Genomic DNA, 25,526 nt, shown 5'->3' with positions numbered 1-25,526 from the left:
ACTACAGTTGATTAAAAAACACGCATTTACATTATATATAATATTATAAATTGGTAAAATTGTTTTTTCGATTGATTTAAAAACACCAGAGCACGGTAGAATTGAATCAATCGTTACGTACGTAGAGCTTGGTGAGTATTCGACGGTTATCGCAATGACAACAGCACTGCAAATGTGTGATATTCATGGATACATCAAACATCCCATTTATTGCCTTCATGTTGCCGGAAAGATTACAGCATTCAGTATTTGAACAGTTTTCCTTTTACGGCATATTTACGATAAAATTAGTTTCTACAATGGGTTCAACAAATTTCTTTTCAATATTCAATCGTTTTAATGAAATAAGTTTCTGCACTCCGAAAATTTTCATTGACTGGAAGAACAAAGGCCACTCGAAACTTCTGTCCGACAACGTATATTGCTCGGTCTGTCGGAAAATTCTGACGCTTTTGCGTTTACAGTTTAATCTTGATAAAATTTAATTATTGGAGCGTTCAAACTGAACACTAAAATGAAATTCGTGCGTGTTTATCAATAATCTTTTTATTAACATCATCTCTCCGACAGGTATATTCGATCAATTCCAATATTTTATTTTAGCTGATGTTCTAATTTAACGATGTTAACCAGTGTACCGACCACGGTTCTCTTGTGCATACTTGAACGCCAGATGTCATAAAATATTATCGAATTTATTCTTTTTGGCAAACGATCATCGAACAAAAGGGAATATAATATATCTTATTCATTAAAGTTCATTGTTTGAATAAAAAAATCGGGCTCTATTTCACTTTGAAACACCAAAATTACTTTCTTGCCAACCAGAGTTGTGCTAATTCAATTACATTTTAATTCAATTACGCGATCGAATTACATTGTATTTCAATTATATAGTAATTTAATTACGTCGTAACTGAATTACATAATTTAAACCCTTCAATTAATTCAATTACTAATGTGTAATTAAAATACATAATTATGAGAAATATAATAATTAAAATACAGCTCTTGAAATTATAGTCCAGAACTTTAAAGAAGTGCGATATATTTTTGTTTTTCTTTCATATACTTGTTTGCTGTCTGTGAGGCGCAGTTTCTATTCCTCGTCCTAGTTGATAATACGTAACGCTATTTCATGTTTACGGTTGAAATTAAAAAAATGTGTAACGCAGAAGTTATTTCTGTTCAGATATTATAAGTTTAGAAATAATAAATTCCTTCTGTTTGAAACCAATTTTTAATTTTTATTTAATTACATCGTAATTCGTAATTAATGTAATTTAATTGCAAAGTATTTTATAATTGTACTGTAATTGCAATTACGAATTACATTGTAATTGAATTGAATGGAGATCTGAATTATAAATCACGATATAACTGAATTATAATGTAATTCAATCACTTTGTAATTATGTTGTAATTCCTGGAGTAATTCAATTGTAATTCTGCACAACTCTGTTGCCAACCCAGTAGGATCGTAACTATTTCTATCGTTCGTACAACTTCACTGAATTTTTGTTACCAATTTGCCGATAGACGTCGCCAAAAAGATCAACAATTAGAAGTGATGGAGCAGTTCCGGGAACCGAGCAACGAATAAGGAATGTCGACCCCCGATTTGCGGCCTGTGTACGCGCTGAAAACCGTACTTCAAGCCCTTAGAAACTCGAATAGCCCCTTAACTTGCCGAGGCACCGAGCGCACCAGAGACAGCAGCGCTGGTGGGTTTCTGGGTGACTCGTTGCCTCGCGAATCCGCCGGACGACGCGACGATTGCATTTCGAGGAAATCAAACCGTCCGTAGGAAAGTTTTCCTCTTCGAAACGGAATCGAGTCACCCCGGTAGCAGGCTAGCAACGTTCAATGACTTTTACCGCGCGTCGCGGAGGATGCAGGGATCTCGATTTATAAGTTCGTGCCCGGCCAAGGTATTTGCATCTCGTTCCGAAGCGGCGCCAGAGAGCTTCCCTGAATTTCCTCAAATTCATGCAAATCCGACGGAGTGGTTGCGTACGGAAAGGAGACGAAACACCTCTGCGACGTCTCATAGCTGACCGATCAGCCACTCTATTCGTTACGTTCTTTAATGGATACTGCCCGCAACGAGTTGTTTAACCCTCGTACATTCCTCAAAAATAGTTGCATATAAAAGTCTGGAATAATATTTCACCTATTTTTACCACACGTTTTTATTAGTTCGCTTTCTTGTTTGTCTGTTTGTCTGTTCGGTGGCAAATTTTGCAATTGATTTTAAACTAACTTCCTGATGAGCTAGAGACTTGTTTATTTCACACTTTAAAACAACAAGTTATGTTTCGTTTATAGTGTCACACTTCAAAGAAGTACATCTCACAACACAAACAGAGAGAGATGCATTATTTTACAGTATGTAAGAATAGTAAATTGATGAATTTTCACTCTGAGGAACGGACGAGGATTAACCCATTTAATTACGAACAATATCGTCGTGCTCGAATATGCGGCTCGACTTTGTTGATAACGTGCAAGGGGCTCGAACGATGTCAGGAATTACTCCGACATAGCATACGGAGAGTTGAACAGGAAAAATATTGGCGCACACCATATTCGTGTTAAATGGTTTAAATGATTATTTGAAGACTTGAAGATGTAAACGCGAACTACGAGGTCTGATAAAGCCTTCTGTCTACGATGTATTGGCTTAGAGAAGCGCACACAACGATATATCACCTGCTGTACACTTCAGTGTTGCGTACAATGTAAATCAATGGACGACCGTACACGAAGCGTCATCATCACGTTATCGTCATGATCTGCGTTCGTCATGACGCGTAGTATACGTTGCCATGATTGTCTGTACATGTATTCTCTACACTTTGACATCATGATATTACGACGAATTTTCCATCTACTGTTATCGATTCTCAAGACCCGCATTACTATTGTAGATATTAATAGGGTTCATTTCCTACAAAAGCCTTGAATGGTCAAGCCCCCTTACGCTCTCGTGGTCTTTTCCTGCTGCTCACCCCATTATTAAGGACGTCAAATTGTGCTTTACTTAATTGACAAGGTAACTACCTCGGAACAAGAAAACGCGCCGCACGGAAACAGTCATTAAACGTTCAAATAGCCGAGGTGTTTACCGCGCGGAAATTACGAAAAGAAACACACCGAGGAAAATGATCCCCTTCCGGCAGCGGAGCGGGCGCGACTTTTCCCGCGTCCCGTCACACGAACCACACCATTCAGCCGGGCTATCGATCTCAATATCTTTCCGGCGACGCTTTTTCCGCGAACCATCATCAATCTTTTATTGCAATTTATCGTATTGTGGAAAACTAATTCCATCCACCCCCACCGGAGTGGCTCCTCAACTCCCACCCCGCAAAACGAAATCGAGTTTCGTCGATGGGCGGCAGCATTCCGCGCTCGTAATTCCATTACCGGCGACAGTGACGAACTGCGCTATTCCCGTGCTGGCGGTAGCGGTGGCTGTGGCTGTGGCGGGGGTGACGCCAAAAATTAATTTTATTTCATTGAGCGAGAAACCACCTGTTACACGGCCACGTCTGACGTGGCCGAACGACGGCGTCTAATGCGCGCGCGAAATATTTTGTTCCGCGAACGAGGCCGCGCACGCCGTCGCTCGAACTCGTCAGCAAACATCTGAATTAACGACGGACGACGCGGCGGGCCTCGGGTTGACGACCCCTCGACGAGTTTCGATTTAATTTCGCCGGCGGCACAGCAAGCGGGACGCGTCAAAGTCGCAATTAAATTGCGATCAAGCAGCTGCCGGGGTCGAGCCAGTAAGTAAAAACAAACGAGTTGTCGCGGCACCCTTCCGCACCATACCCTCGGAGCACCTCGATGACAACCCCTTCGACTAGGTTGCGGCTTTAATGTATCCGCGGTCACGACACGCTCCCTCCCCAGAGGCTTCCGGCGATTTTTTATTTCCGCCGCCGTCGAACGAAATACACTGGTGCGCCGCAGACGGTTCCCGACGACTCCGGAGCTTCCAGTCGCGGCCTGATTTATCGACGGGAATTCCGCGATAGCTTCGCCGAGGCTTGTCGCCGCGGAAGAGTAACAGCCCAAGGAATTGGAAGAGGCGTCGATCGTTCCTGTTCTCGCCCTCCCGTCAACCCCCGCCAAGCGAAATATATCGCAAACCACCCCTGCCTGCATGTCGGTGCACTTATGAATCCGGAAATCGAACGCAGCCTATCGCGAAACTAGCGAGTATCGATCTAAAACTTATCGCTCGCTGTTGTATCGATATTGATGATACTAAAAAATGTTCCGGACAAAAGTTAAATGGCATCTGGGCATACTTTCCGATGTACTATATTTTTGAAGGTCAACTTTGTTTTTTAACTACTCGTTAGTCCCTATTATAAAAGTACTAAATCACTTCTGGTGACAAGTCATTAGTTTAGAAGATATTTTGATTTTGATATTATTATTATTATTATTATTATTATTATTATTATATACGGACCGAGGTCTTTTTATACAAATGTGTACAGTTTTGACAGTATAACTGATATAACAAAAAGAAGATATGACAAAAAATCTTGACATAAAATCTTAACCTAAGTCTCAACTAAAATTTACATAAAAATGGACCGTGCGAAACTAAACAAATACAGGTACGATTAACGTATAGTATTGCGCAATTTTGTTTTGAATGCCTGTAACGTGCCATTAAAAAAATCGATATTGTTATAAAATATGTTAGAGGAAGCAATAATGCGATTTAATGGATTTCTTATTCCATATGAGGATATTCAAGCAAGATTGGAGTTAATACTGTACGGGACTTAGCACTGACCTTTCTTTTCGAAAAACGTTTAAGGAATAGAATGGTCGTGTTACAGTGACAAATTTGAAGTAATTTCTTGCATTAGTACCAGAGTTGGGCAAAAATTTCATCAACGAGTAAAGACTAAATTTCTACTTCAATCGGTAATCACAATTAACAATTAATCTCATAGTTTAGTCGTTAATTGCGGTTAACGATTAAATTTCTACTTTAGTCGTTAATTGCGATCTCTCACCAATTATTGAATCCTATAGAACACGAGCAATTGATTCAATGAAATCATGTGGAATATTGAAACAGAACGAGGAAACTTGTAAAATGTTTGCAATTGAAGTTCATGTCACGTACAATTTAACGTTATGCCACTGAAAAATCATTCTCTATTCGATAGCATTGAGCACTTCACTGCAATTGTCTTTCTCAAACGTAAATTGGAAATAGTATTTCTGTACGCAACTTCAAATTAAAACAGAGAATTTTCCGCGCGGTTAATGGTGTGATATAACCGAGTACGAAACTAATTATGTACAAATTGAAATCGAGGTCGAGTGTAAACGATCGATTATATGTATACTGATTGTTGGCAAGAAAGCGACTGGAAATGTCAGCAACAGGATTATTGTTTCCGCAGCAAGGTGAATATCAAAATGTTAACAAAAGCACCAAGTGTTAGAAATAATTGTATGATATAAGATTATCACATTGCGAAGATCGTGGCTGACAGATTTTCTAATAAATATGCAAATTATAATAATCATACGGACCACATGCATATATGTATGAGCTACTCGTTTCCACGTAAAAGATAATCTTATAAGAACACAAAATCATATTATAGAAATTGCATAATAATTTATTTATAATCATAATCAACTGTATGGTGAGTTGGGTTTCGAGGAACGTTCAAAATTGAATTTTTCTGGTGTTGAATCCGTGATTTTTCAAGTATAAGAATTTTGAAGTTAGTTATGAATTTGATATTTGAATGAAGTTATACAAATTTATCGTATTGTATTTTTATTATTTATATTATTTAATATTTATGCGTTATTTTGGACTAGTCTTGGGCAATTGATTGCTCACGAACATCGACCCCTCGAATCGGCACATCCACTATCATGCTAACTCACTCGAGCCACGTAGGGGAATATATCGTCTCATACTAATACTACTGAAAATTTAAGACTATCGTTCGAGCAGTAGTATAGGACAATATATTTCTCCTGTACGGCACGAGTGATTCGGTACGGTAATGGAGGTAGCGGCCCGAGGGGCCGACATACATGACCAATCACGCCCAGGCGGTTCAGATTATGGATACGACCAAAATTCAGTCAGAAAGTTCATTTCAATAGCATTCGAAATAATCAAGTATTTGTTTTACTACTATTTATTTTCTGCCACTGTTTCTCGCATCGTGGTGCCAGTTTTCCTATCTCTTCATTGAAAATATTCCGACTAACTTGCGACAACTATTCTCGAGTCGCACGTTGAACTTTTTCGGTCGAATGATATCATGGCTTCGCGAGATCTGCATTCACGAGTTCGAAAACATGGAAATCGCAAGGTGAAAGGTCTCGACTGTATTGAGGGCGTTGTTGACTATAAATTTCCAGGACGGAAAAGCTTCTTTGCCCATAGAAAACGCATCACAGCACGAATCTTTAATCTGCGATACAACTACCACCGGGCATGCATTCCCTGACCAGTAAAGTTTTAATGAACAACTGAAAATATACAGGGCGAGTCTCGTAACATGAGGACGTCAAATGACTCCTAAATGATTTGTTGTACGAGTAAGGTTTACAAACAAATGTTGCATGGTTTCCAAGACGGCATGCAGTTCTGTAATCTATTTCTTGTTACTTTGCTATTTCATCGAGATATGAGAGTCACCTTCAGTTTTCTAAATAGAATGCCCAGTGTTTTTTCTCGAATTCAGATAAAGCAACAAATACCGAGATATTGTCAAACTTATTTCATTGTTCAAACATTAAAAATGAAGGGCGTGTTATTAGTGAATGTGTGCCGCAATAACTGCGGAAACTAGAAAAAAGTTCAACACTTCTAGGCATTGCTTGAAATATAATTTGTGTTAAAAATATTATAGGAACTATTCATTTTAAGCGCTATTTAGTGTAATACTTTTTTTTATGGAGAACGCAGTACTTTATCCGAATTCGAGAAAAGATTCCATTCCATTTCAAGAAACTGAAGGTGACCCCGATCACAAAAAAATATGTCACAACGCACTTCAGAGTTATTTGAAGTCGTCATGCTACGGGACTCACCCTTTTATCTTCATCTGCTAAATGCAAATATAATGTAAAGCATTCCCCATTAGTAATAATCACATTTATCGTTGAAATATTCTGCCATTTTGTAGAAGAAGTGGTTACGAATTGTGATGAAGTGAGTGAATCGACAGTGAGATCATTGAACGTGAACCGATCGCGAGGGGACCAATAGCGTGTATCGAACCCAATTCTCCAGGAACCGTAGTTTCCGTCTCAACATCAGCCGCTGGAACGTCAAAGACACCGTCCGTGAAAGATAACAAACGTGGCTCCGTGGCAACATCCTTTGGAACGATCCTATTAACTAGCAAGGGAGAGGTAAAATTCCGGCACGATCGATTTCTACGCTTCTACGAGTGATTTTCGAAAGATCACTGGCGAGCCTGGCTGCGGCGGCGGCTGGGGGAACGTTGCAGACGTTCCCCGCTTGGGCGAAGCTCGAAGCGAGACGGAGAATTATGTGGGCCGACTTTGTTCGATGACTTTCGGCTTCCCATCGACGCCCTGATTTATTGCATTACACCCAACACTGACACTTACACTGGCGCGGGAGCCGTTGCCAGCAACCGAGGGGCGAATTTTATTTACTTTTAGCGAATCGATCGAGTACGAGAGATAGAGGCGGCAAGAGAAAAACCGAGCAAGAGTCGGAAAGAGACGGTGTGCGAAAGAGCTGGTCCAAAGGGGAGCGAAGAAGAGGGTAGGATAGCTAGCTACTACCACGGTAGGACGAGCCAACGAGTTACGTGGCCTAGGAGCCCGGACCAGTCTTTCGTTTCTCTCGACGTTATATCATCGTCTGGTTCCTCGAAGGTCGTGAATTCACGCCGACAAATCGGCCCAAAGATCGGTACACGATTCTCTCTCGGGCGCACAGAGTTTCACGGTTCGCCGCCTTCATGCCCGAATTACTATAATATCATGTTCACCCGAGCGCTCGCTCATCTTTCTCAATGTTTTCGACAGTCCCGTCGATCCGCCTTCTCCACGTCGTGTCGTGTCTCCTCTATTTATTTTCACCCTCGTCGCGCTCGAAATATCCGGCGACGGGCTCGCGGCAACTCGAACACGCAGAAATTCGATCGGCGAACGCGCCCAGACGAGACAAGCATTTTTGCAGGGCCCCGCTCTCAGCTACCATCTCACCGGAAATTTCGCGAGCACTGGGAAACCTTTCGGCTTGTGCAGGGGCGCACTTCATATCGTCCAGCCGCCGGAATCAAAACCGAGGAGAGTTCGCGCGTCGAAATGTACGACGAACTACACCGCAGTCCACGAAAATTTCGGCAAGATAATATTTGCCAGAATTCTCGAGAACCCGGCGAACTCTGCAGCTGCAAGGAGCAAACCGAAACCGAATTGTGGAAACTGAGGCTACGGTTACGGATATGAGGAATTTTACGATTTCGGAAAGCAGGGGGAACGCGATCCAAAGTTTGCGCGACCCTTCGTACTTTCTAAACCCACCGATTCCATCTGTTCCGTCTCTCTACAATCCTCCGCTTTTTCACTCAATTGCTTTTCTTGAACTCTCAATTTCAGAAACGCGTTCGGAGTTATTTTCTATTCTTCGGAATGCTATGCAAAGTTAGGCTTCGGCTCTTCGTACCAGATTTAGGCATTATTCGAATTGTTCCGAATAAATGGTTGTCTGAAATAATTATTCGGAGAAATTGTTTTTCTAGTCGAACTTTTTATTCGGAAAATTATTCTTTGTACGTAACAAGTCATTCGGATAATTCGTCATTATTTATTCGAATATCGATTGCATATTTATTCGAATAATATAATAAGAGTCATTGTTTGTTACTTTCGATTTTGATTAAATTTTCTAAGCGTTTTTATGCGGATACATTCAGTTACGTACAAGTCCAATTCTTACTAACGTACGTCTGATGTTGGCGACATTGTGTTTACGACTAGTTTACTTTATCCTTCGGTATTATAACGTGAATCGACCGAATATACATTCCGTCGATTTATGTCATGACACAAAATAATAAATACATCACTAGTAGCAGAAAGTAAGTGAAAGAATTAATTATCAGTTACGTAGTTAGAAGCTCTGGACGGGAAAAGAGGATAGAAACTTAATATTATGTATTAATTGCTTCTCACTATAATCCAAGTTGTTGAACAGTATTCAATAAGAAAATAATTCGTGAAGGAGCTTACTTTTTTACTATCCTGTAAAGTAACGTTCTAAAAATATGGGAAGTTCTCACGAACTTTTGAGAAAAAAATAGAATGTACAACTCAACAGCAAACTCGGCACGCTTTTCAAAACTTGGTAATGAACATCTAGCAAATAATTCAAATTACAGGGCGAAAATTTTACACAACTACCGTTGATTATTTAAACTAATGTCTAGTGATTATAAAACGAAGGCGGATAGCATCTAGGTTTGTAAGTTCGTACTGCTTCGCGTGCCCTAGCAATGCCTAGCATTCACAACAAGTAGAATTGGTCGGCTATGATCAGACGCGTCAGCCGATAGCACCGATCAGACCAACATTCTTTAATGCATTTGAGTATAGGCGCGCTATCGGATCGTATCAGCACAGACACGTATCCGAAACTAAACAAAACAAGTATTATTAAAGTATTATACCAAAAAAAATGTTATTTGTTTTGTTGTACTTATTTTTTTAAAATGGAAGTTAATAGAAGTAATAGTCCCGAGATACTCTGCATGAAAGATGAGTCTGAAGCTTCCTTTCACAGAACAATTATTGGAAATGTTCGATTTTTCCGATAAAATATTCCATAATTATGTATAAATTTCTGAGATGAAGAACGATATTCTATCAGTGTTCGATTTGTTAACATTCCTATTCGCCGAGAGCTCATTTCGTAGTACTGTAAAAAAATAGTTTGAATCCTCAACTCCACAAATTACGTTTTATTCGAGCATGCAACAATATCTGGAAATAGAAAATAGAAACATACGAGTAATAAAAGTCCGAGCCGCGTCTTGGACTGGTTCTTATTAAAGCTACCCTCTAAGATTTGTTGTGCTGCCGCAGCCTCACGTGATCGGTAATTCAAAATGGCTGTAGCGAGGAAGACGTTTTATGTTCTTTAATTAAGCAAAACCAGTTTCTTTATTATACTATTATTTTGCTTGTATCCTGCGAGTTAAGCGGAACGTGTTCATGCAACCTCGACCGACGCAGTCTGAAAAAAGAAACTTGAATCACTGTACTAATATATAACAGTCCGAATAAAGGTAAATACATTGAACTAGCAACTTGTGATAACGAAGCATCACGAAGTATCTCTGGAAACCAGTCACTCAAACATTTTAATATTTTGCAACTCCATTTATCCGCGGCATTTCAACCGTCTGTTCCTTTTGGAAATACTGACAACTACCCATAAAACAAGATACACAATACTGATTTCGTTATACCGTGTTAATTAAACTTTTTGTATTACAGCAATCTGCGAGATAGGAGACGCAAATGCACGAACATCCTGCGAAAGCAAACCTAAAGCAGCAAAAGGATTGAACTCAATCGCAGCGAGCTGTAATGGGTATGATACATAATCGCGAGAAATTCAATGCTTGGCAAGAATCGTTTACTCTTAATGAAAAGACTCGGGAATTGAAGAAACAAGATAACAGTTAATTAATTATCTGAATGATTTTTTTCCGGATAGCGCTTGCAGCTCTCTCTGTAAACTGATTCACCAACGTTCGTCGACAAGAGATAATTCGCGAGCACTACCCTCCCGTAATTCCATCCGTGTGGCCGACGGAATTGACGCGCGGCGATGAACTTTCAGCCAGATTGTTCTCGAGCGTATCGATATCGCAGCATAATTCGCACAAGTTTCCTTCCTCCGTTCCATCGCATTTCGTATATGTGTCTAGTTTGGACAGAGTGTTTCGCAAGTGGTCGCGGTAGTTCCTGCAATTCCGGCACCGGCTATGAGGGAAAATCGCGCGTCGCGTCTCAACGAGGGGCACGTCAAGGCGAATTAAAGCCGCGTTAATCACGCTCCGCGTGCTTACGCGGTTCCAAACTATTTCGAGTAATCGAGGCGCGATCGAAGTGTACCGCGTTTTCCACATTGAAATTTCAACTTTAAGAAACTGCATGCATTCTCCTTTAGGCGATTAATTATTTGATTTTATCTTATTTTATTTCCAGACGATGAAGACTGTGATTGTATTAATGCCATATACAAGGTGTTCGCGGTAAAATGGATCGCATTTAACACTACACCTACCGAGCCTTAAAAGATGTTCCCTTATAAGTATGACAAGATTGATTTTATTTAAACTTTAACTCTACTGAAGATAATGTATACAATCAATTCTTATAAAATCATTTTTATTATTTCAATAATTGTAAAATAATAAATCTGGAACCGGTCATTTCGATCAGTGGGGGTAGGTTTAGTGTCAAACAGAAATGGAGGAGAAAGACAGTATGTACAGGGTAGGCCGGAAATCGTAGTAGAACTGGGCGGAGGATGATTCTACATGTAAAAATAAATCGATAAAAAAGGAAGAACATTTTCTCGTTTGGCAGCTCGTTTTCGAGAAAATCGAGTTTAAAGTTCCGCCAGGTTCGCGTGCTTTAGCATATGCAGGAAGTAGAATTGGTTGATCATGGTCAGACGCGTCAGACGATTCCTATGCAATAGCACGTGCATTCACTGCATTTTCAAACTCGATTTGATCGAAAATGATGATTCGGATAAAAAATGTTATACCGAATTTTTTTCCTACTCTCGTATGTAGAATCACCCCCGAGAATCGCCGTTCGACTGTACTAGGATTTCCGGGCCACACTGTATTCATATATCTTACTGGCAACACAATATGTCAATTTTTTATATTTCCATTATTCTCAAAGAAACGAAGGTGACCTTTTTTTCAACTGATATGCTATATGTTGCTTAATATGTATCATATTTACGAGTCCCAATATTTTTCATTCGCAATTACTGAAATTGCAGAGGCGCGCATCCATCAGAAATTATTCAAACATTTATTTCCTTGCGTATACCGTGAGTGGAAAAAGTATTCGTACGCTCTTTAAAATAGAATAACATTTTTATAATTGCACCAAACGACTTGATTTTTTATAATCAATTAGAAGCATTGGTTTACCTTTGTTTGATAGGTCACCTTTGTTTCGCGAAAAATAATACAAGCATAAAAAAATTGACATAGATTATCGTGCTACCGATAAGGTATAGTGTAAGTTCTTCCTCTTCCATTTTTGTAAACACTTTACGAGAAGAACTCTGTACACTTTCATGTTTCGTCTTCCTAAAATAGTTGACAAAAGTTGGAAATGTTTATAATACTGTAACGTAATTATATTCTGAACCAACAACTCGCCCCGAATAATGCAATCTAATAATTAAGTCGTTTGTTATACAAGGTGCCTCGTGATCATGCCAAGTGATTTGAAAAACTAAATAAATGAACAAAGAAATAACATTTATTGAAAAAACCGAGTTTGAGGTTCGATGTATTCGCGCGCTAGCATTCGCAATAAGTAGTATAGGTCGGCAGTGGCCAGACGCGTCAGCCGACTCCTATCAACAGCACGCGTAACCGCTGAATGTTCAACCTCGAGTTTCCCGAAAACGAATCGTCGACCACTGAAATTTTACACTTCTTTTTACAATACTTCTTTCTGCAGAAAGAATTATACCTCATACCCATTTATACTACCCGTCCACTTCGGCATGGAACAATTATTGGAAATCCTACTAACAGGCTTCTAGTAGATAAAGTGTTAATTTTGTAAGAACATGTTACAAATAGCTAGCTCTAAGAACAAATCCGTGAGTTTTGAAGAAATCTGCGACTAATCCGCACCCTTGGGTGCAGTAAAATCCGAGACACGAGATACAGTAGGGGTTCAGTCGGGTCGGAACCGAAAAAATTGCTACAGCAGGGTATTAGCTTTACGACAACGTATGCTTCTTTACGATTCCTCCTCTGGTGCCGGTCTGGCGGAACGCGGCCACCCTATAACGGCGCTTTCTTTCTTTCCGCGGAGTTTTACGGCGAGACGGAGCCTGGCAGCTCGGCTGCCAAATGGCAGGATAATTTCACGGAACCAGGTCAAACTTTCGACGCTGCATAACACCGCGAGGTGTTTCCCTAACCCCTTTTCTATCCAGAGGCCCCTCCTCGCAGTCTTTCCCCGGTCTGGGTTTTATTAGGACAAACACGGTCGTATACGGGCGATAGGAACCCCTCTCGTTCCACCACGCGTGATTCGAAAGACTTTGCCCTCGAAAACTCCATCGAATCCGCGGGAAAGAGTAATAAAAGGATTATTTTCGATTTGAAATTGCTACTGTGCGAGCTTCTGCCGCGCCACGGTAATTCAACCTCGCTGTATCGCCTCGCGATGTTCGACGTCCGCCCCCGCAGACCACACTTCCGCGAAACGAGAAGATATCCGGGTTTGAATTTTCAACTAGAACGCCGAATGTCTCTGTTGCTCGGGAAAATATCGCTCTGTAATATTCTTCCACTTGCTTCGATCTCCCCTCCCTTTGTCCCCGTTCCCTTTTGCATTTCTCTCCGGAATAGCGCACCTGCTCGATTGAAAATGAAAATATTGACGGCGGAACGCGTCAGCAATAAGATCGAGGTTAACGTGCCGTGCGCAGCTCATTATTTCAGAATGAAAGCGTATAAATAATCTCCGTGCACGGTATTTGGTTTTGCAGAGCTTCGCTACGATTCAAGTAAAATCTATCGCAAATATTATATGTTCGACGGCTTTTATTAGGTTTGTCCGTTACTGTTACTCCGTGACAATATGTACTACGAGACGCAGAGTGACCTGTCAAATAAATGGACACTTAAGCAGCATGTCTGTCAAAATTAGTATTCACAATTCATTCATAAGTAAGTAAACACTAACGTCTTATTGTTAGTACGACAGTAATGGTATTTTAGAGTTATTTAAATTGAAATGTCTCCTGAACTACTAACTTTTCGACATACATAGGTTAGTACCTTTTTATAACGAATGTCCAGCTGCATCGATTGATGTATTAAAAAATACCTCATTCCATTAAAAAAAACGAAGGTGACCTTCATATCTCTAAAAAGAATTACATGAAAAAAAAAATTTTGTTGGTATCTTATGAGCTCCATTTTACCATTCAACTTTGTCCTTCAGACATTTGACGTATCTTTAAAAACAACAAAGATATTCAAGGTGGTCAAGTTAGCTGGGACACCTTGTATATAAATCGCGTTAATTCGGTTGAATTCAACTTTTGACAAACTTACTATGATTTATAATATTGCATGTTCATCATTGCATCACTAACATACATACGTACGCACTATTCTTCCGATCAGGTAATGTCATCAAAACGTAAAGACACCAAGTAGAACATTTTTAGATGGTATTGTGGAGATTAGCAGTAAACAGTTATTATACATATGTATAATACTCTACATTGACGAATTTACGTACACTACTCGTTACTTAAAACTGCATCGTAATTGTTCGATAGCTTTAATGGAATACGAGAAGGCATCCGTAACGTTGACAACCCTCCAATAATCTGTCAATATCAATCACTGTCAAGATTAATCACGGAACTGAATTAAACGCTCCAAGTATATTTCAAGAACCAACTTTCCACTTTATTTCTTATGCTAGTCACTTTTATGAATATATTAATAACTATAATTTTATTACTAGATTGCGGATTTTCATGCATTTATGCAAAAATTGGCTAGGTGAACTATAAAACAGTAAAAGATGAGTGAAATCAATCTTAATTTTATTCTTGTTCCCAAGATCGATGCAGAACATTTTTCTAGTCTATTTATTAACATATTGAACATAGTATTGTACAATTTGTAATGTCTTTTGAAAATAACAAGACCGCATTTATCGAGAAATTGCACTAAATACTTCTTTTATAAAATACGTCTGAATGAAAAAATGTGTACAATAATCGTCCGCGATAACATCTATACAATCTCAACAATTGAAATGCAGAATCTAACCTCCGTGAGTTTGACAGGTCCAGATAGCGACACCTAGACTTATATGTCAAAAACGAGTGGATGTATATATATATAATTTAAAACAGTGAAAAGAGATTAAAAGACTTTTTAAGAGTATTAATACATTAAAATTAAATTTACATTTAGCTCCGGTGTCGTGCAATCGATACACGTACCTCTATTTTTGCATAAGTATTCGGAGTCTAGTGATAACGCAATTAGTGTGGATTTATAATGGAGCTGCGAGCATCGATGATAGCGGCGCGGTGAAAACAAGCCAACATTCGTGACAACATTTTGACACATACTAATGAAAAAGTACATATGTATTTTCATTGTTTTTCTTTTTTTTCACCGCACAGCTCACCTCGCTGCTCCACTATAAATCTACCCTTACTCGAGTGGAAACCACAAACAGAAACGCGCAAGAAGAAAGAGAATCGCATAACGAAACAAAAGAAGACTGACAGCGTTATTAATAGAGAAATAAAGAATATCTCTCACAGAATCTAGTCAATCTAGCATCTTTGAGGTTTCCAGGGTATCAGAACCGGAAACACAAAGCGTAGAGGAAAGAGGCACAGGCATGGCAGAGCAGAGCAGAGCAGGAGCAAAAGAAAGGGTACGGCTAATGCGGCATAGCACGTCGATACAAGTAGTGGCCACGAAAATTGGGTTATCTTCGTTCATTCGTTCGTTTTCGCGTACAGGTCGAGAGGCGTACGTGGATATCGGCACCACAGCAAACTCCTCCGCAATGGTACGATTAAAGCCGTGGGATTATGAAACGCGAACGCGAGAGCTTCGGCCGTTTCGAGTGTATATGCATGCATGCATGAACGTTCGTGCATAGGTAGGAAGAAAAAAGGGTAAAGTCGCGGAGAGACAGAGAGAGAGAGAGGCAGAGAGAGAGGGAAGAGTTGAAGAGAGAAAGAGAGAGAAAGCTGTGTCGGAGGCTGGGGTCGCGTAACGAAGGAGTTAAAGCCGCAGTTACATCTTCTCTGACGTTATTTCACGTCGCGTCATGGAAAATGTAGCCGCGGTGAGCCAATTAAAATACACGCTCGGATTACGAGACGCGAGGTCACGAGGATTTCGAGCATTAGGCAAATGCGCCACGCAGAGGACGCATTGACATCCGTGGCCCCGCGTAAAAACCGGGCGACCCGACTCGACCCGATCCACCGAGACACAGCGCCATGTAGTGTCGCGCGCTGCCTCCATGTTCCCACTTTTGTTCCAAAAATTATTCGTGAGACTTCTCGCGGGTTTTTTACTATCCATAATCCTGTATCTTTACGACGAGATTACACGGCCCGTCGTTGCGTCGGTTGTCGCGTCGTTGAATATCTCACGAATCGCTGGCAGACTTTCGATTAAAGATTGTCCGGTCTTTAACAGGCTTTCGACGCTGCCGAAATATTAATATCTGACGAAGCGCGTTTTTTTCCATACCATTTGAAGGGGAAGTTTTTCGCGTAAAACCAGCTCACTTTGCGCGCGGCGTTCGTTATCGAAGTAATAAAACGGTCCGAATCACCGAGCTCGCTCCCCTCGCCTCCGCCATTACACCGAATTAACACTCTGCCGAGAAATCGCAGGATTTTGATTGCTCCTAACTCGCGCGCGATCCCCGCCTGCTTCGAATATCGCACACGGCCTTTGAGCTCTTTGTTCCCAACCCAAGTTTCCCGGGGAATTATGAAGTTCCACGGCAGCCTCGCAAGATTGGCAATTTCAGGAATTTATTGTCGTTCGTTGCGTTCGCCGACGATCCGTGACTAATTGCTACGCGCGGCCTAGGGGCACCCGGTACCATTCCCAGCCGTTCGTGAATGAAAAATTCCAGCCGCCCTCCGCCAGACTGCGAACTGTAAAGTTCAGTACCAAGCAACAAGTTAAAGAACGGTCGCGACACGAAACTGCTTCGAGAATGAAAAGCGTAAATTCCACTCCAGCCTCGTTATTACAAAATCTTTGTAGCCCCACTGCGAGCCGACGATGACAACAACACGCAGAACGGATCGATCCTTTCTCATCCGCAACACGCAATCCTAAATTCTATCAAAAGGTCTGACGCCTCGCCACTACGACTCTATAACGTCGATTAATTTTCCTTCAATTTCCTACCGGTTTGTATGTTTTTCGAAAAATTTCTAACTCTAACTTAATACCTTGTACTGTAAGATCGAGTCAGACTCGCGATGAAGATTTCGAACGGGATCTGCTAAATATTTTATGTTTGTAAGGGTTTGCCGCTGACGACGTGTCCGTGTGTTTGACGATCGAGGCACATTGCCGCTATGTATGAGTGTTCGAGCCGCTGTGGTCTTCTCGGCGTGGCACCACAAAGCAGCGTCGCACAGTGGGACCTTTCGTCCAAATCGGAGACAAAATTAAAGAACTTTCGATAGAAATGAGGTAGAGCGATGAAATTTTTTAAAATTAAAGCTGAAACTTTACAGGATATGGGAAAAATAGGGAGATTATGGTACGAACGTTTTTTAACCTTGAGATTCGTTAAACATGTAGAATTTCAATGACATGCAAAACAGGTTTTGAAAAAATTGCAGTTGACACAGGTTATATTAAAAAATGAAAAAGGTACTTTTTCAAACATTTTTATCCGAGCTCATTACGAAAATGTAAAATGTTATGAAATATTACGATTTTCACCATTTAACCGCTAGTAGTTCGCGTGCATGTAAATCGATTTCGATGAAATTGTCAGCATGTGTATAACTAACATAGATTTACAAAACGCATATGTAATCTTTGCTAGCTCAAGTAGAAAAGTTTTGGAAAATGTCTTTTCTATAATGCAATTTAACCGATGTCCTATGTCAAAGCATTAGTGATAAAAACATTAAACGGCAATATCTCGAAAGTAAAAATATGTGACATGCGGCGTTCTTCCTGACAACCACAGATATTTGGTTCGGTTTTTAAACTTCAGTTACACATTACCATTGAAAGATCGATAAAACGAAATCACATTAACTTCAACTGTACACCCGGATAATTTGGTCCACCGCGAAACGGATGCATTTATAGTTTCTTAAAAAGAATCTGCATTTTTTAACATTTTATGGAAGCATCTCCCCAATTTGAAATTGGTCTAATCAATGTAACAGAAATATTAATGCTGTATACAACTTTAAGTACGGCATATACCAATTTATATTCTTACAGGTCAAGCATTCGAATTTGATTTTTCGTCATTGTGCGATTTTTTGTTCTCTCTTTACTTAATTTAAGACAATCAGCAGTACTGCAATTTTATTTAAGTAAATGTCGAGCGATATAAATGTCGTTACACGTTATCTTTTAAGAAGAAGAAATTTCAAGACTGATGAGATCAAACATTCCATATCTTACAATGTAATGAAACGAAATCCGAGTTCGATCAAACCTACGCTCTCGTAATAAAAATGAAATATGGATCGATCGTAGGTTTCTGTGTTGAACAAGCCGCTGATTAAATTCTGCCGACGCTTTTAACAAGCACCCTACCATTTTTGCGATTTACATAAGTACATTAAGCGTTATCGGATGGAGCATTTACAATAAATCACACTGCGGGCAGCAACCGAGCCTCAAATATTTTAATCCCGTTCGGTCAGGGTAGACGCCGACATTCGAGAACATCTGGCCGACGCGACGCGTCTTCCCGTGTTCTCATCCGGCACGCAATGCGACGTCCAGAGACTCGTTCCCGTCCTCTTTCGACAAATCCTTTTCCTCGTTAATTATGTGCCGCGCATTAACGTGACCATTAATCATCGTGCAACGATCTAAAGCACGTCTTTGTCGTCGGCCGTATCCACCGGCCCCGTAAAACGTTTTCATATCGACCGCGTAAACTTCTCTGGGGCTAATGCCATTAAATTCCCTCGCACGCCATTTAATTCCCACCTGTCCGCCGCACTGTACGAATTACCAATATAGCTGGATAAAACTCATTTTGGTGACCATCATAAAATCTTCTAATTTTTATTGCATATTACCCGAGAATGTTTGGAACAACTGGGGAAACATTTATTAATTCACTTTATAGTATGCTCAATAACCGCGGTACATGTCCAAAATTGACCGTCGCGGTCAAACAAACTATTCCGAAATTTATTGGTAATATAGTTTTCAGTTTCACGTTGGAGATTTTGTGACAAGGTATCTCCTTTTATAAAGTTAATATTTCGTAACGAAGAAATGCATGTAACCGTGTGCTTCTTCTCACAGCATTGCATTGCATTCCATCGGAAGAGACTACCAAGAGAATTTTTATATATAATTTGCATCGGTGCGGTAATTATTTTCCAGTAACAATGTCTTATATTTTCACATCTCTACGTTTCCCGACACATGGCGAAAGAAAAGTTTCGTTACCACATCTGTACAGTCAATTCATCGCTAAAAAATCTCATCCTCGCGTACATCTAATTATGAATAAAACAGCGGTTATGTATATTTTACGCAACTCCAACTGTATCAGTTAGTAAGCGTATTTAAAGTCGCCCATTCTGAATTTTGCCCAGCTAGATTGGCAATTCGTAACACCGTGCGAATTTCGGGGTCGATGGTTCAACGATGCGTGCCGTGCATTTATCCTCTAGTATGTTCCCCGGAATCATAGAAAACCTGGTCCCTCGCGAGCTACGCCAGCACGTTGTCGGCCGAAGTCGCGTAATCGCGACAACCGTGGACTATCGATCCTCATCGTGAATATTTTAAGACGTGTGGCGCAGACACGCGTGCAACAACGCTGCTGCGCGCCAGAAATCGGAGCTCGACGAGAAATTCGCCTGCGTTTCTCGAGCGCCATTCTAGGTTTCAGCGTGCGACGATCGCTTTTTACTTTTGCATAATTTTTTTCTCTTTCTCTCTTTCGCTTCGAGCCACCCTCGCGTGGCAGAGAAAAACCACGTCAGCGCTCGCACGTGTGAGTAAACACGCGAGCCGGCCGCCCGTTGCTCCGAATTTTACTACACCAACGCACACAGCCAAGCTCCGAAATCCGTACACGCGACGAAGCGTTGGAAATTATTCCCTTCTGATTCGAGATTAACCATATTACCCCGAAACTACCCCTAACGATCGACGTTGTTCTCCTAGGTATCCGCAACGGCGAAGAGATCGACGATCCTCGCACACGTAATGAATATCAGCGTTCGCCTACCTGATCACGTCCCGTTGCGTCGTCGATCGTCCCCTAACCAGTTCCATGAAATCCCTGGTGTAAGAGCGACGGGAGTTCGCCGCGTCCAAGTCCGAGAAATCCATGGCGATCGCGGTGAAGAGAATCCGGGTATCGTCACTATCAATTCAACGTAACGCACTATATCAACATTGCTCTGAGAGAGCCACGGATCAACCAGACACCAGATTACTATCCCGCGAAAGACACAGACGGGTCGCTGCTACGTCCAACCGAATCAAACACCCTTGGTCACTGGTGAAACTTCCACCGATCGCACGATCTATGGATCGCACGGAAACTGTCACACGTGCAAGCTATTTTGTTGGTAGTACCACGCTACACCTTCTCTACAGATCACTAACTGCAGACACTGTTCGCGGATCACCGTGCGCCACTTATCTGCAGGGTAATCCATCCGGCAGTGGGAAAAACACTCGGGGCAGCATCTCTTTATCCACTATCACCGCGCGGCGATATTGTCCAACGAGAGGACCACTTATCTATCTGATGAACGGTGAACGACGCACGAGGCACGCAGCTGTCAGGAGGAAGCGATCGAGAGGGTGTCGAGCAGCCCCGCCGATCTTCGTCCGTCAGCGTGCAGCATCACGACATTCGCGGCTTCGGAACACGGCTACACACTCGCGTGGCTCTGCGACGGGGTGTTCGGAGAGCAACGAGGAAACCACTACAAATTTCGTTGAGGCGCGAACTAAACGTCGTACGTTAAATAGGATACACTCGCAGAAGAAGCGGGACTGAAGCACAGTGCACACTCTCGTTGGGTTCGCGGAACAAGTTCTCCTCCCCCCGCGATTATCGTTCCCTCGGAGATTCGATAATTTTCGATGTGGACGTCGACGTTTTCGGCAGACGTGCGCGAGCTCTACACGGATCAGCCGACATCCGACTCGCGCGAGAGTTGATACGAAACTAGTGGCGAGTTCTCGGTCGAGCGTACTTGCATCCCCACCACCGGCAGAGCAGCTCACTCCCACCGCCGGCCTCGCGTAGGGCACACGCGCCCCTTCCCCCTCCTTCTAATGGGCACGCACCGAGCTACCTGGAGCGTGACACACGCTCACGTTTCTGGTGGGGGCTACGGTCGCGTGGCGGGTTGCCTTCGCAGTGGGAGAAGCGAGGGCAACGGGGTACGCTCCAAACGAAAGGGAAGCGAGACAGTAGGGACTGGATGAGAGACGGAGAGAGCGAACGCGAAGGAGACACGGCGAGTTCGCGCAAGCGCCTTGCTCTCCTGCGGGAATGTATCCTCGATGAATGTTGGCTAAGTACGGAGCCATGGACATCCGTACGTACGGGATAACGAAGGCCGTAGGTGCAGAGACCTCTGCGCTTTATGCGCCCCCGACGATATACGCGATTCTACTACGCGGGTGCACGCGATTCATTCGAAGGTTACGCCGAGGGCAACGGTCCCTCTTTACCTCGTTTTCGTTACCCTTTCTCCGGGGGTGTTTTCGAATGATCCGCCGCCATTGGCGAAACACTTCGATCGACGCGCGTGTCCACTGGCTCTCGCCGCGTCGTTCGTCGTTCGAGACAGCGCTAACGAGGTTCGGCAAGCGGAAAGAGCGCAGGAGGATGAATCTCTGCCGTCTGCTCGGTCGCTGCGCCGAGGAATATCAAACAGGCCTCGGCAGACGTTTGCTCGTATAATAGCGCAGCCTTAAGCGCGATATGTCTTCCGAGCTTAGGTTTCGCTCTGCCGAAGGGTAAACGTTTACCATCGGCAAATATTTGCCAGCGTTCGCGGCGGGGGATACTTGTCCGCTTCCTTCGACCCGGAACGCGTCCGACCTGCGAGGGTCTCGTCATGAAATTTTGAATGCGTTTGGAACCGTTCGGCAGCGTACGCGCACCGCGAATCGGCACGCGCACGCGCACGCGACCCTCGATCCTGCGGCATGCGTCCTCCAGGTGGAATGCGGGCGAACAAGTGTACGGAGAGAACCGTCCCCGGTGACAAAGACGATGCCGCGGAGGACGAAGACGTCACCGATGCGATGCGATGCGTGCGTCGAGAGACTCTCTGGCGACAACCGTGCACGTGATAACGACAATTACGACGGTATAGCCCCACTGTCTAGTGGGAATACTGGTTCGTTACCAGGAAACTAGACGCTGTCGAATATTTTATGTTTATACGCGACAGAATAGATAATTGACGGATCTATTTGGATACCGATTGGATCGCGGTACTATGGAAATCTTCCTCTCGGCTAACCACGTCCGCCCCACTTTGTAAAAGCCTCATTTTTAATTCAGAATTTCACCCGGACAGAGTTTCTAGAACTTCCTGCGGACTTTGAGCGGCAGATGGATAAGATATTGCAGAAGTTGTCTAAGAGTTTCGGGAAAGTCAATCGAAGCGTTTGAAGAATTTTATCCATAGTACAGGGATCGGATCAAATAATGGAAACAGTTTGCAAGCCGCGCGTATTGTTTAATCGATTATATAGCGTATAGCAGCCTTCCTCCTTATAATACGCTTGTTTTGTTGTCCTTATCCGTTTCCGGACCACGATTCAATTTCCAGAAGAATTTATGTTGTGTATGCAACATTTAAGTATCACAACTGTGGACTAGCACAGAATTATTTGAAGTATTTCGATCATTTGGTCGAACGTCGAACCCTTGTAGATCACGCCTGAATGGTATAGGTTCCACAAGAGTTTGAAGGATTTCACGTAGAGCTGGATGTAAGTAAAGACGTCTGCGAATGGCATGACAGACGAATGTGAATAAAAGACCAGGCAATCTGGATCGAATCCGTTTAATTCCGACTGAAAAGTGACCAAGGTGGAAACCGGAGAATTCCAAGACGGATAGAGCAAACCGCGCAGTGACATTACGTTCGACATAGCCAACAGTGATAACGAGGAACGGTAGCACGAGGTTACGTGCTTCCTCGGGAGGATATTAATCCGTAATGATGCACTCAGCTCGCTGGATCTTCCAAGTTTGAGCGCCGCTATATAGACAGAGAGATATCGGGAGTAAGAAGCAGAGCGACAAGGGAACTGAACTTGCTACGCTCTCCGACGACGGTGGCCTCTGCCGCATTCGCCCGCAGCCAACTTTAATTGAAATTAATCCTCATGAATATGCCCAATATTTTCGATCGGCCGCCAATCGACTTTGTACATCACGAATTTCTTGTCTCGATGCTCGTCGCCCGATACGGACGATTGTTTGAACAAAAGCTGATAAATGTGTCCAATTGTTAAAACTCTTGCTTCAACAATTTCGGTACCCACTGCGTTGGATCCCTCATTTTATTACAATTAAACTTCTGAATTTTTTCTATATAAGACAAAGGATAATGTTGAGGACTTTCTAGGAGAATAACCAAGTTTTTGTTGCTCTAGAAGAAAGAGGTTATAATTGACATATGATGTATATACAATATTTATACAAATATACAAAATGATTTATTATTTACCTAAAAGAAAGAGAAACGACAATTAAAGTCTATTCTCCTCAATTCCTCCTAGGTCTATTATTTTATTTTGTTTTATTTGTCACTTTAGTCTTTTCACACACGTGTTTACTTAAGTCACCTCTCTATGTATTGATTTCACTCGTTGAGCATCGATATATATCGATTAGAGGGCGCGCTGGCTAATGAAGCGCGGCTGTTTTGATTTAAAGAAAGTATCCTTTCTTTACATCTCCACATCCGAGATGAAGGTCCTTAATATTACCTATTCCAATTCTTCTGCGGCTGCATCTTCTTTATCTGTTTCATATATATCCATTGTGGTTGGTATTAGTTTAGTTACGTGAAATATATCCGTATCTGTCCTTTTCTTCAATGTTCTTCAACCTATAATTCAATGGTTTTCAGGGTTGTACTTGAAGTAAGAATACTTTTCCATATGCATTTGAAATACGGATTAGATTTGGACAGATGATACTTGAATCGACAATTTCTTGGTGATAGAAGTAATTTCATGAAAGGAGTGGTATTACAACGCCTAAGAAGACGCAACACGATGCAGAAATTGTGACATGCCTCCTATAACGCGGTGTTATAGTAGAATGTGTGCGTTTAGAAAAGTAAAATTCTTAATTCGAGTATGTCTATACAGGGTGGAGGATTTAAAAGAAACTTGTTTCGCGTTTCAAGGAGTCTATAATTTGGTATCACTTACTTTTACAATTCTGTTTTCTCTAATGGGATAACGTATTTTCTAAGTATTTTTTGGAAGGGCGTTTCAAGATCATCCAAGGTCATCTGAGGTCAACAGCAATAGGCTAATTTTTTAAAGATACTTCCGAATACTTTGGCTGGAGCAAATGTTCAAAATGACAACCTCGAACATCGTTACATGCTTTAAAAGGATTGACGTTGAATATTTGTAGTAAATGCATGTCCATAAATGTACTTCTAGGCAAGTCGTTGAACAGTCATACAACTTTTTAGAAGATTAGCTATAGATATAACATAAATACAACATCCTCCCTGTACAGCTAACGCTCTCTTAAATTTTTTCTACATCCTCTACTTCAAGCGCTTTGAAACCCTACAAAGCGGTACATAAAGCATTCCAGGGCTCCGAAAATAAGCAAAACAGTTCGGTTCAGAATGCATATCTCGAGGCATTTGAACAGTGACAGTTGACTAAAGGTCGGTCTCCGCAGCGGCGTAAAATTATTTCCCATTTCCCCGGTTTTTTTCCTGGTCATTTTCCCCCAGAACTGGGTAGCAGGAAGTGATTTCCTTCCTCTATTTTCGTAGGAGAGGAACGACGCCTGCGCGACCGAGTCCTGCGGGATCGTAAAAATGTATAGGATAAAGGAAGTAGGGGTCGGTAGCGGGGATAGCAGGGGGAGGGTGGAGGTTAAGTCGCTTCCCTCCAGGTGTTCCACGGTTTTCTTCGAACGATGAGAAATGTCGGTCCTTCGGGAACGGGAGACACTCCCGAGTGGAAGATCTTTGGCTGCAGGTAAATCCTCGGACACGAGATTAAGCGGGAAGCTACGGGCTTAATTGATTTTCTAATGTACCGTATTAATGGATTGATCAGGGACGGCGACCTCGATGCTCGTCGTTGTCACGCGTTCGACCGGCGCGACGCCGGATATCGACCACGGGTCCCCTCCCTCCCTCCCCCATGGAAATCGTTCGGGTGGCTGGCAGCTATCGCTTTCAGCGGCACGAAGTCGATGAACCGCGTGAA

At 42.1% G+C, this 25,526-nt stretch overlaps 1 protein-coding gene across 3 annotated transcripts in view; it reads right to left on the bottom strand.

Moving 5' to 3' along the window:
- The window catches only part of LOC143222009 (irregular chiasm C-roughest protein), a 299,381-nt gene extending 278,109 nt beyond the window's left edge, over positions 1-21,272 (bottom strand). For all 3 annotated transcript variants that reach the window (XM_076447808.1, XM_076447809.1, XM_076447810.1), the window contains exon 1: positions 20,302-21,272. In XM_076447808.1, coding sequence (XP_076303923.1) covers positions 20,302-20,405 — 104 coding nt within the window. In that variant the 5' untranslated portion in view covers positions 20,406-21,272. The remainder of the gene's footprint in view (positions 1-20,301) is intronic.
- Between the last annotated feature and the right edge of the window lie 4,254 nt (positions 21,273-25,526).

Source organism: Lasioglossum baleicum, chromosome 3, assembly GCF_051020765.1.
Source record: "Lasioglossum baleicum chromosome 3, iyLasBale1, whole genome shotgun sequence".
Lineage (NCBI taxonomy): Eukaryota > Metazoa > Arthropoda > Insecta > Hymenoptera > Halictidae > Lasioglossum > Lasioglossum baleicum.
Note: the sequence above shows the minus strand (reverse complement) of the source record. Positions and strands in the feature narration are given on the sequence as shown.